The following is a 12227-nucleotide window of genomic DNA, read 5'->3' as shown; positions in this document are numbered from 1 at the left end:
GGGGGGGGGACATAGTCTGTAGTACTTGTTGATTGTAAAATGATTGTTGGTGGAACACTTATAACTTCCAATTCTTTTCATTTATAAAGTTTTGATCAATTTTGGAACATTTCCAGCTTCCAATCTTGTTAGCTAGGAAAAGAACTAGCGAAGAAAGAGGAGATAAGTATCAATGGAGTTTGTAACTCTAGTTGGCATCTATCTAGGAAATTCTAACTCCAATCCTTTTTATTTATAACTAAGCTTTGGCTTTCCTGTCTGACAGATTCCTGCTTACATGAGAGATTTGTATTCGGCACGGTCCATCTGGAGTTCGCTTGGGAAATAACGTTTGGAGGTTGCTCCCTGACATGGCCATCCGGGACGTCGTGAAGCTTGGACGACGAACACCCTTACCAGCCTGAAAGGTATGAAGGGTATCCATTTATTGTTTATGGTTGAAACATTTGTGCTTATTTGTAGATTTTTGCTTTCTCAGTATGAGGTTAGTTCACCTGGTTCGTGAGAAACTAGTGGTATGATACAGGAAATCTGGGCCAAACATTGTAAAACTACTATGTTCTTCTTTTAATCTGTTTGTGGATGATTTTAGAACTTCATGAATCATGGAAATGAATATAAAAGAAAAAAAAAATCTCTCGTAAGTAGTAAATATTGTCTTCGTTAGGCTTTCCCTCAAGGTTTCAAAACGTGTTTGTTAGGGAGAGGTTTTCACATCGTTATAAAAATTATTTCATTCTTCTCTCCAATCGATATGGAATCCCACAATCCATCTCCCTTGGGGGTCCACCGTCCTGGCACACTACACAGTGTTTGGTTCTAATACCATTTGTAATTGTCAAAGTCCACTGCTAGCAGATATTGTGTTTTTTGGACTTTCCTTTTTGGGCTTCCCCTCAAAGTTTTCAAATGCAGTCTGTTAGGGATTATAAGAAAGTCTGTTAGGGATTATAAGAAATGCTTCGATAGACTGACTGTAGTAATAGAATCCATGAATTTCCAATTCAGCTAAACTTTCTCTTTTCTGGTAGGCTGACTGGAGGAGGAAAAGGGTCCTTGGAAGCTTGCTGCAAATATGGTTGTGTGGCACTTGGATCTTGTGAAGGTGGCTGCGGAGGTAGGTACATGTCATGGCCCTCATAGCCAGTTGATCTATATCAAAAAATTCTCTTTTAACTTTCTCAACCATCGAGAACCACCCTGTCTCTAGCCCAAAAAAGAGTCATTTGGAACCCATGAGGAGCGTTTAAGTTATACCATCGAAATGTATGTTGTGAGATCCTACATCGGTTGGAGAGGGGAACGAAACATTTCTTCTAAGGGTGTGAAAACCTTTCTTTAGTAGACGCGTTTTAAAATCTTGAGGCTGATGACGATACATGATGGCTAAAAGCTATCTACTAGCAGTTGGCTTGGGTTGTTACAAATGGTATGAGAGCTAGATATCGGGCAGTGTGCCAGTTGGGTCCCTAAGGGGGGCGGATTGTGAGATCCCACGTTGGTTGGAGAGGGAAACAAAGCATTTCTTAAAAAGGTGTGGAAACCTCTCCCTAGTAGACGCATTTTAAAACCGTGAGGCTGACGGTGATGCATAATAGGCCAAAACAGATAATATCGGCTAGGTGTGGACTTGAGCTGTTACAATAGTCGATAAGAGTTTCGGTTTAGAGTGTCACCGTGACCTATTTTCATTCTTTTCTTCCTTTGAGAATTGTTGTTAAAGAAGGAGATCTTGTCAAATGCACTGGATCAATGGTGGAGTTCTTGCAAAAAACATTGTGCTTGGACTTTTGGTCGATGCGTTATTGTTGGAAGAGGGACTATAAGAAATCTCGAGCAATGACATGTCGAAGTGAAGAAAAAAGAAAAGAAGTATCGAACAAAAAAAAAAAAAAAAAAAAAAAGNCTTAATTAAGTATGATGAATACTATCAAAGCTAAAACTTCCATATTAATTCAAATATTAATAAACCACTATTGTAAAAATAAAATAAAATAAATAAATAAATAAAAACTTTTCTTTCAATGAATTTTACGGTAAATTTCTAATTTGACATAGCATATTTTTATTTTTATTATTTTTAATTAATAAATCAAGTTTAAAAGTCTACATTAACACACCTTTTTATTTTCAGTGAATGTACATACAAAAAATAAATTAATTATTAATTTAGCCTCGAGTTATTTACAAAAAAAATATTTTTTTTTTATTTTATTGGATAAAGGCAACAAATTTGTCCGCATCAGCATAATAATTAAAATCTTAATATTTTTATTGGATCAATGACTTTTTTTTAATTTTAAATAATTATTTTAGTTTTCACTGTATTATTTTATTTTTGAGTTTTTAATAAAAAGATGATGTCATTATTTAATAAATAGTTAGAGTCACATCAACCAATTCCAAACAGTGAATAATATTAGTATATTTTTGTAAATGTGTATTTAAAAAATTATAGAAATAAAATAATTATATTTCAAAATTCCAAGTATTGACCTTTTAAAAAATTAAAATCAAAATAGAAAAGAAAAAAACACAAATTTAAAAGTCAAATTATGATTAGAGAAAAAAAAAATATATTATCCGATAAATTTAAATAAAAAAGATAAAAATATAAATGATTAAATCATACTAAATATCCCTAATAAATTTTAATTATGCTTATAAAATTAAAATCATTATTATAATATATTAATTTATAAATATTAATTATTATGTATATATATATATATATTATTTATTTATTTTGGAACAAGCATTCACCTAACGGCAAAAATCCAGGCGTGGGAATAAAACGGGGGAAGGGGAAACCGGTCTGAGGAGAGAGAGAGAGAGGGATAGAGAAGAAGAAGAAATAATGGCGAGAAGGACCCGCCATGGCCAAGAGCTTCAAGTTTAAAGCATAAGCATATGTAACTCCATGGTCCACTCTTCACCCTCTTTCAATCTTCTTCCTCTTCTTTGAACTCTCAATTTACCCAAATTAATTATCTGGCCGGCTTCTCTTTCTCTCTCTATTGCTCTTGCTTTTCAAAAAGCGAACCAGCTACTTTTTGCAATTTCTCTCTTCTTCTCTCTCTCTAGCTTGATTGATATTACGTTTTTCTGGCTTTGTTTTGGTGATCGAGTCGAAGAGCTTCTTCCGTATCTGATCCGAGAATCAGAGGCCCGAAGATCCCTACACCTACTTGTTTGATTTCTCGACGGAGTGTTTTTAGTCTTCTGTAAGTCCAAACTTCACCTTTTTGTCTCTAATTTTGAGTTTTTTTTTTTTTTTTTTTTCTTCTTTTGATTGCTAATTTGGTTTTGGTTTTGGTTTTGGTTTTGGTTTTCGTTGCACTGTTTGTGTTTTGCGTGTAGTTGTGATCTTCAATTGTAATTATAAATTGCTGCATTGTTTGATACTCCGTGTTTTTGGTAGGTCAATTTTGGTTATCGATTCGTGATTTGTCTTTGTGTTCTTTGGAATGGCTGCTTTCTGTGATGGCTATTTGGTGCATATGAAATTTGTGAAAATAGAGTAAAACATTCGAGAATTTGTATGAGATTTCATCACATCCATGAAAATTAAAAAGAGTGAGAGATTTTTTTAGAAGTTTCTGAAAGAATGGATGATCCGACAAAGCTAAGGTAGATGGTCTTTACTGAGCTCAATATTTTGTTGTCTTGTTTTCTCTCCCCCTTTTCACGGCAAATCTCTCGCAAATTTGTTTTTCAAAACTCCCCATTCGTTCGGTTCTTTTTTTACTCTGGTTTTTAAATCTATTCAATCTGGTGTTTTACAGAGTAACCGGCCTAGAAAATGACAAGGATTAGCCGTACTTATAGTGACTCAATGCAAAGAGGGGGTGTCTCAGCTGTATCAGCTGATGTTATATTTGCTTCTAATCGGTTTCCAAACTACAAAATCGGAGCGAACAATCAGATTGTGGAGGCTAAAGATGATCCCAAAGTACTATCTATGAAGGAGGTAGTTGCTCGTGAGACTGCCCAACTGTTGGAACAGCAGAATCGCCTCTCGGTTCGAGACTTGGCCAGTAAGTTTGAGAAGGGTTTGGCTGCTGCTGCTAAATTGTCAGAAGAGGTTAGGTTTCTTAATGAATAATTCTGTTTCCTATCGAAACAAGAAATCCATCCACTTTTCATAATTTGTTTACAAGCTAAATATCTGCTTTGGTATTGCTTACTTACTATCAGGCTATCTTATCCTGTTCAATAGAAAGTTGAAGCTTAAATTAAAAGCTTAGCCTCTAATCTATTAAAAAGTTTTAAAAAATTCATGGAAGTAGGCTCAAAATTGAAACTTCAAGGTTTTATAGGAGAGAAATTCAATTTTGTGTCTTATAGCTTGATGCATTTAAAAAGAAAAAATTGAATAGTTCTGAAATCTATAAACTTCTTAAAATGTCTAATAAGCTAGAAATCTATTTGACCTACTTGTCATTGGAAGTTTAAGGTCTACTAGACACAATCGAAGTTTAGAGGCCTATTTAACACAAGATTGAAAGTTTATGTATAGTCACCGCTAGCAAATATTGTCCTCTTTGGTCTTTTCCTTTCGGGCTTCCCCTCAAGGTTTTTAAAACACGTCTGCTAGGGAGAGGTTTCCACACCCTTATAAAAAATGCTTTGTTCCCCTCTCGTACCGATGTGGGATCTCACAGTTTAGAAATCTATTGAACACTTTTAAATATCAGAGACTTATTGAACACAAAATTAAAAATATATAGATGTACTAGACGTGAGAGAACTATTCGATACAACCTTCAAAGTTCATGGACTTTAACTTTTAATTTAACCAAAATTAGAAATCATACTCTTAAAATTATCTTCATCTTCGAATGTGTTTAGATTTTAATTACTCTGTATGTCATGTAAACGAGTAATAATAAAAAGTCTCTGTCACACTTACGCACAAATATATACTCTCTTTAGATATCAAATAAAATTATATTTATTTGATCCATTTCATTCATGATTTGATGCAAGTTGAACGATGTGGATCGGTTCCCTTTGGCGAATTCTGCGTTCATAGTTCTATTTCAGCTACTAACTTGCGAAAATCTGAAATTGGATGTTTATACCGAGGTGCACCAATTATAATCTAGTTATGTGTGCAATTCAGGCTAGACTAAGAGAGGCAGCTTCACTGGAAAAACATGTTCTATTGAAGAAGCTTAGGGATGCATTGGAAGCATTAAGAGGGCGTGTTGCTGGAAGGAACAAGGACGATGTAGAGGAAGCAATTGCAATGGTAGATTTTTTGACTTACTAGATGATGTTGCATTTGGAAATCTTGTACTATAATTTTATCATTAATACTTTAATGTTTGTATGTAATAGGTCCCTAAACTTTAAAAAGCATGTAATAAGTTCCCAAATCTTCAATTTAAAAGTTTAAGAACTTATTAGACAATTTTTAAATTTCAAAGACCTACTTAACACAAACATGAAAGTTCACCGCTGAACTTATAATTTAGTCTAAGAAAATAGTTTTCTAGAAGAATTTATTAACAAGGCCTTGCTGGGTGTTGGCCATAACATGAAAAGAGTTCTGATGATAAGTGCTATTTGGCTTAGGTTTTAGAATTGTGTATAATACAGTGAGATTTCTCTGCTTTTGAGTATCTGCTATTTTGCTCAAGTCGTGGACGCTCTGAGAGTTTTATGCGACCATTTTGTTGAAAAACATTAAACCTACCTTTCTGGTTTTAACTTGCAATGTCTTGTTGCAACTGGTGCTATCTCCGAACACGAGAAAAATAATGTGGGTGCTTGATTCTGCTTATTGCAGGTGGAGGCATTAGCAGTTCAACTTACTCAGCGGGAAGGGGAACTAATACAAGAAAAGGCTGAAGTGAAGAAGCTAGCTAATTTTCTTAAGCAGGTAAGTTTAGCATTCTAATTAAATATGGATGATATTTTTCCTTATCTTAGAAAGCACATGTATTAAATACTTAGTTGTTTCTTCTTCTTATTTCTTTTATTAAGAACTAAGCATTATGATAAATGAAACATACACAAAGTGGTGAGACGGACATATCTTAAGCAATTGTGTAGTACTTCAATTAAAGTGCTAAATAGTTTATTTGTTTTAATTGAAAGATTGATTAAGGGGCTTTAAAAGAAATGTGAGAGGATAATAATAAACTTCGATGTGAAAGTCTTCGTACTTTGTTTTTTGACTTTTAAGCATATGGATGCATGAAGATGATTAATTTTAATTTGCATAAGATGTTGAATTAATTAATTAATTTTTAAATTTTGAGGCATTACCTTTCACAAAATTATTTGTTCACTTTCTTTTCTGTTCCAGCGTTGAGAGTTTATTTTGTTTTGCAGGCATCAGAAGATGCTAAGAAACTTGTGGATGAAGAAAGGGCTTTTGCTCGTGCAGAAATTGAAAATGCAAGAGAAGCTGTTCAGAGAGTGGAAGAGGCCCTACAAGAACATGAACGAATGTCTCGGGCGGCTGGGAAGCAGGTTTCTCTCTTTTAATTAACTGTTCTCAAGAATTATGTATTTTTTGTTCTTAAAAAATATGTATCTTCATTATCGTTGCTGTTTTTTCCTTCTTTTTCTTTTTTGCTTTTCAATAGCTTAACTAGCACAATTCTGAAATGTGGTTAGGACCTCGAAGAACTAATGAAGGAGGTTCAAGAGGCTAGAAGGATCAAAATGCTCCACCAACCGAGCAAGGTCCACGTTCTATCCTCATTCTCTATGCTTATTATCATACAACTTGGCTTATATACCTTTTACATTAATTTAAGTGGCAATATCATATTTGAGTTTTGCATTTTGGCTGACTTTTCATGGTATTAAATGGCAAAAATGATGAAGAGATGGACCCTCTATATGGTTCTTTTAAGTACGCATAAATTTGATACCATGTTAAGTTTTCGGGATATGTAGGTTATGGATATGGAACATGAGCTTCACGCATTGAGACTGCAACTTGCTGAAAAGTCTAAGTATTCTATACTACTTCAGAAAGAAGTAAGTTTTTTGATCTTATGATACAGGCAACTTCTAGTTCTGATATTATGTGGTTTCTATTGGTTTTATAGTTTTGTAAGCACTGCATGCGGCCTTGAGAGTGATGCTTTTTATGTTAAATTTATTTCTGGAGTGAAACGTGTTTGTAGCTTTTAGTTAAAGAGAACACTATATTGCAGATGGTCGTTTTTCTACATTGCCCGAAAATGAAACATATTAGGACGAGAAAATTGCTTCATCTTATTCAGATTTCTTCTTAAAGACTACCCATTGAGTGTGTCGCCCTTATCCATTAGTTGTTATGAGCTAAATACTTTTTGGTTGTCACAGCATTGGCTTTTGATTGAAATCATGCCATCACAAATATAAATGAAGGAATACAAAAGGACGTGTAAAAAGACAGCCCAATGAAAGGAGCCACCCAGCCACTAACTAAATATATAAAAAAGGGCTCAAATAAAAAAATACAAAAATTCCTGGAAACTAACACCAGTAGACACGTGAAACTTGGCAAGAGATAAGCCTCCCTCACAAGATCTTTCAATAGCTCTAAAAATTTTATTGTTTCTCTTATTCTAAAGATTCCACAAAAGAGAAAAGAAGTAATGCGTCACAAGAATGAACCCATATCATGAAATTACGAATGTAAAAGAATCTCCTCCGCCATAGAATTATCCTCTCTGTTTTTATTGGCTTGGAGAGGTTTATTGGCTTGGAGCATGGATTGTTGGGCTTGGATGAAGGAGGTTTTGTTGTTTCTACCTTTTTAGGCCGAGGGGTGAAATTCTTTGGCAGGTGTGCTTCTTTGCCGTTCTTTGGTGGATTTGGCATGAGAGGAATGAAGGACATAAAAAGGTGGCTAAGGCTACTGTAATTATTAGCTAGGTTCTATCCTTTTCGAGATGAGTCCTCTCTTGTAGATCTTTAGGCTCCCATTTTTTGTAGGGCTGTTCATTTTATATGTGCTTGTTCGTTCATTCTTTTTTCTCAATCAAAGCTTAGTTTCTTAGAAAGAAAAAGTTCCCCCACAAAGAAAAAGGGGGCAATCCAAATGTTCTTTGCTAGAATAAGGTCATGGGGGATCATTTCTCAAAAGTTTTCTTTCAGAAAAGTTTTCTATTGTTTGTGAATGTTCCATTAACAAGTATATTAGAATCCCATTTTTCGTAATTTCTCACCTATTTATTCATAACAGTTCTATGCCTCCCCACACTAGGTTCCTAAACGCGGTCAAGAAATTGCAAGCCCTGGTAACGGATTCCCATTTAACCAAATGAGAGTCAACTCCTTCCCCCCACTCGTTCTGTTGGAAAGTTCCATTGAGTTTTCTATTTTAGAACTATTGTACGAAAGAACTTGGTACAAAAGAACCCGGTTTGTGATAATATGAGGCAAGACCTTCTATAATTCTTTCTCAAACTCTTGGAAATTATTTTTATAGAAGCTAATGATTAAGCTTATCGGCCTAAAGACCTAGACTTCGCAAACAGTCGATTTCTTGGGTCCTGGGGATAAGACCAATGTAAGTTTCATACATCATGGGATAATGGCACCTCTCAATACTGTTTTCGCTTCATTTCTTTAAGAAAATTTGATAGTTTGAAGCCTCCTTTTAAGCTTCCCCTCAAGATTTTAGAACGTGTCTGCTAGGGAGAGACTCTTATAAAGAATACTTCGTTCTCCTCCCCAACCGATATGAGATCTCACAATCCACCCCCTTCAAGGCCCAGCGTCCTTGTTGGCATACCGCTCCGTGTTCACCCCCCTTCGGAGCTTAGCATCCTCGCTGGCATACCGCCCAATGACTAGTTCTGATATCCTTTGTAACGGCACAAAGAGGATAATATTTGCTAGCAATGAGCTTGGGCTGTTACATAGTACCTCCGAAGTTTCTTATAAAGTGTGGCCTAAATTGCTTACAAAGTTGAAGCAATGTAGTTAGGTTGTGTGACTGTGCTTTTCATTTTCATTTACTTGTTCTTTTTTCTATTCCCGTTCCCTTTTTCGCTAACCGGTCCATTTCTATTTCATTTTTGAAAATACAGATTCTGTTTTATTTATTTTTAAATTATCCTGATCTCTTTTCTTTATACTGTCACTTTTTCCAGCTTGCAATAAGCAAGAAGGCAATGGGAGACAGCTCCAACATTTATGAGATAGAAGGCACCGAGTGTTTGGGTTCTTGTCTCCATATCCAACCTTCTTGTGATACAGCTCCCGACCTTTCAAAATGCTTTATTCAGTGGTACCGCATAGGATCTGAAGGTGGCAAGAAAGAACTTATTTCAGGTACTCTCTAAAAGCTCTGCATTTTACTTATTGAGGGGAATTCCAAATATTTTTTTTATTAATATTGACCCGAACCGTTATTATCACAGGAGCTACAAAATCAGTTTATGCACCGGAGCCTTTTGACGTCGGGAAAATCTTGCAAGCTGACGTTCATTTAGATGATCATAGAATCACTTTGACAACCACTGGCCCCATTGATCCAGGTAGTTTAAGAGTTGTATGTATAAGTAATCAATAATTATTGTCTTGGTTGCTGTAGCTGTTTAGTGCTTGTTTTGCTTGAATTCATAGGAGGAAACTAAATGTTGGTTTTCTTACAGCTGCTGGTCTGGGAAGCTATGTTGAAGCCCTCGTGCGGAAGCATGATGTTGAGTTTAATGTACGTTGTCCTTCTGTTTTTGTAGATTTTCCATACGCAAAGATTAGTATGGTATAGGAAAGTGCTGAAGGTTGAAATTATCATTAACACGTGGCATAAATGGTATATCGTTCGCTCAAGCTTATGGAGATTCTTTTTATTTTTTATATTTCAGGTAATTCTTACTCAGGTGAACGGAGTAAATCATCCCTCAGAGTCGATACATGCACTCCATGTCGGAAAGATGCGGATAAAGCTCTGCAAAGGGAAGAACACCATCGCTAAAGAATATTATTCTTCATCAATGCAGGTAAATTGAATATTGTTGAATTTTTTTCAGTTTGGATGTGAACATCTTTGCTGAATCGGTCTCTTACACTCGTTCTTGGTCGTAGTTATGCGGAGTTCGCGGTGGTGGCAATGCTGCAGCTCAAGCATTGTTTTGGCAAGTGAAGAAAGATCTTTCTTACATTTTAGCATTTGAATCAGAGAGAGACAGGAATGCAGCCATAATGCTAGCCAGGAGGTTTGCTTTTGATTGCAATGTACGTCCTGCTTACTTTCTACTGCGAACATGAATTATTCAGTTTGGTTCTCCAATCTTTACACTGCCCAACCTAAACCTTCACACACCTCTAAACAAGATTATCTTCTTAGAATGTTTATTTTTGATAGGAAAGAAAACGTTCATTGATAGGATAAAATATTACAAAAGGAAAGGGAGGAAGATCCCACATCGGTTGGAGAGGGGAACAAAGCATTCCTTATAAGGGTGTGGAAATCTCTCCCTAGTGGACACGTTTTAAAACCTTGAGGGGAAGCACGGAAGGGAAAGCCCAAAGAGGACAATATCTACTGACGATGAGCTTGGGCTGTTACAAATGGTATCAGAGCCAGACAACGGGCGTTGTGCCAACAAGGACGTTGGACCCCTAAGGGGGGGTGGATTGTGAGATCCCACATTGGTTGGAGAGGGTAACAATGCATTCCTTATAAGGGTGTGGAAACCTTTCCCTAGTGCGTTTTAAAACCTTGAGGGAAAACCCAAAAGGGAAAGCCCAAATATGACAATATCTGCAAGCGGTGAGCTTGGGTTATTACAAATGGTATCAGAGGTGTGCCAATGAGGACATTGGACCTCCAAGGGGGTAGTTTGTGAGATCCCACATCAATTGGAGAGGGGAACAAAGCATTCCTTATAAGGGTGTGGAAACTTCTCCCTAGTGAATGCGTTTTAAAGCCCAGATGGAAAAGTCCAAAGAAGTCAATATCTGCTAGCGGTGAGCTTAGTTAGGCTATTACAAAGGTCAACTGCAAGATTACGGAATTATTTTTAAAAAGAACTATCAATTAGCCAATAGATCATTTAAACTACAATTTGTAATGGTGGAGAAATCGATAGAGCCAAGTCCTATGAGTAAAACTCTTGAAGGAGACATATTCCTTGAAGTTTATATCGCATGATGGATACCTTGATTCATATCAAACTGTATACATAATACTAATGAAGAGACAGAGATTCACAATCATTCCTCTCGAGTAGCATCACCCGTCTTTGCTTTCTTTTTTTTTTTTTCCAACTCGGATCTAATACTGTTATGAAAACTCATATTGAGCAGATCATTCTTGCTGGACCGGACGACCGTGCTTCATCAGCAAACTGATGAACTTCTGTAGATCTCCCCTAAATGTAAATTATTCTTAGCTCCCATTACTCAACATTTGATAGTAGAATATGGCATTGAGATCTGTTATTATTGGCTTCCACTTTTTGTTTGTGGTGCTTCTGTTTTCTTCCTTCCTAACATTAAGGCATCTTCTTTTTCCTGTTTGCCTTTCTGTTTCAGAGTGCTAACAAAGTATATGACTGAATTTGTGGTTGTGGTTCATTCATTCAACCATTACATGTAACCTGGATTTCTCTGAGTATATTGCTTTTCATGATTGATATATGCATGCCTCAAGGTTTTCAAAGTGGATACAATACTCAAGCCCACATGGGCCCTCCCCTGATATCAAGTATGTTCATTTTTAGTTTGATCCAAGCTGCAAATACTGAGAATGATATATATACTTGTTCTTGGAAGTGAAAACTCAAATTGGTGTACAAATTTATGGAAGAGATTTGCTTTTGTAGTTGTTTGGATAGGAGAAGTTGTGATTTTATGTTTCTTGGTTCTTTTGATAAGAACAAGTATGGTATATGTTGTCAATCTGAATATAGACAAATATTTCGATATATGATACGATAACCATAGTCAGTTGGATCTAACAATCCTTATAAACCCTCGTTGATGTGCAAACTTAGTCCACTGATAGCAAATATTGTATTTTTGGGGCTTTCTCTTTCCAGGTTTCATCTCAAGATTTTAAAACGCGTGCACTAGGTACACTCTTATAGCCCTTATAAGAAATGTTTCGTTCTCCTCTCCAACCAATGTAGGATCTTACAGAAACCTTTGGAAATTTGTTGAAAAATAAACCCTTTAAATCTCCATATCCAAGAACTCTAAAACGGAAAGGAATTATTCCAAGAGAATGGAAATTTCAAATTACTTTGTTGATCAAATATCCTATG

General features: G+C 35.8%; 1 protein-coding gene across 3 annotated transcripts; it reads left to right on the top strand.

Annotated features, from left to right (window-relative positions):
* Positions 1-2763: 2763 nt before the first annotated feature.
* LOC111793453 (stomatal closure-related actin-binding protein 1-like) lies at positions 2764-11888 on the top strand. Of its 3 annotated transcripts, XM_023675338.1 has the most exons (14): positions 2764-3224; positions 3786-4084; positions 5126-5254; positions 5795-5887; positions 6343-6483; positions 6631-6699; positions 6916-6999; positions 9108-9288; positions 9378-9494; positions 9612-9670; positions 9825-9959; positions 10045-10194; positions 11269-11339; positions 11497-11795. In XM_023675338.1, the coding sequence occupies exons 2-13, from the start codon at positions 3803-3805 to the stop codon at positions 11311-11313; spliced, it is 1485 nt and encodes a 494-aa protein (XP_023531106.1). In that variant the 5' UTR covers positions 2764-3224; positions 3786-3802; the 3' UTR covers positions 11314-11339; positions 11497-11795. The 3 variants fall into 3 exon arrangements, with proteins under 3 accessions (XP_023531106.1, XP_023531104.1, XP_023531105.1); XM_023675336.1 differs by having other exon boundaries at positions 11269-11623; XM_023675337.1 differs by lacking the exon at positions 2764-3224 and adding an exon at positions 3477-3630 and having other exon boundaries at positions 11269-11888.
* The last annotated feature ends 339 nt before the right edge of the window (positions 11889-12227 follow it).

Source organism: Cucurbita pepo, chromosome LG04 (assembly GCF_002806865.2).
Source record: "Cucurbita pepo subsp. pepo cultivar mu-cu-16 chromosome LG04, ASM280686v2, whole genome shotgun sequence".
NCBI lineage: Eukaryota > Viridiplantae > Streptophyta > Magnoliopsida > Cucurbitales > Cucurbitaceae > Cucurbita > Cucurbita pepo.
This window is presented reverse-complemented; position numbering and strand designations above follow the sequence as displayed.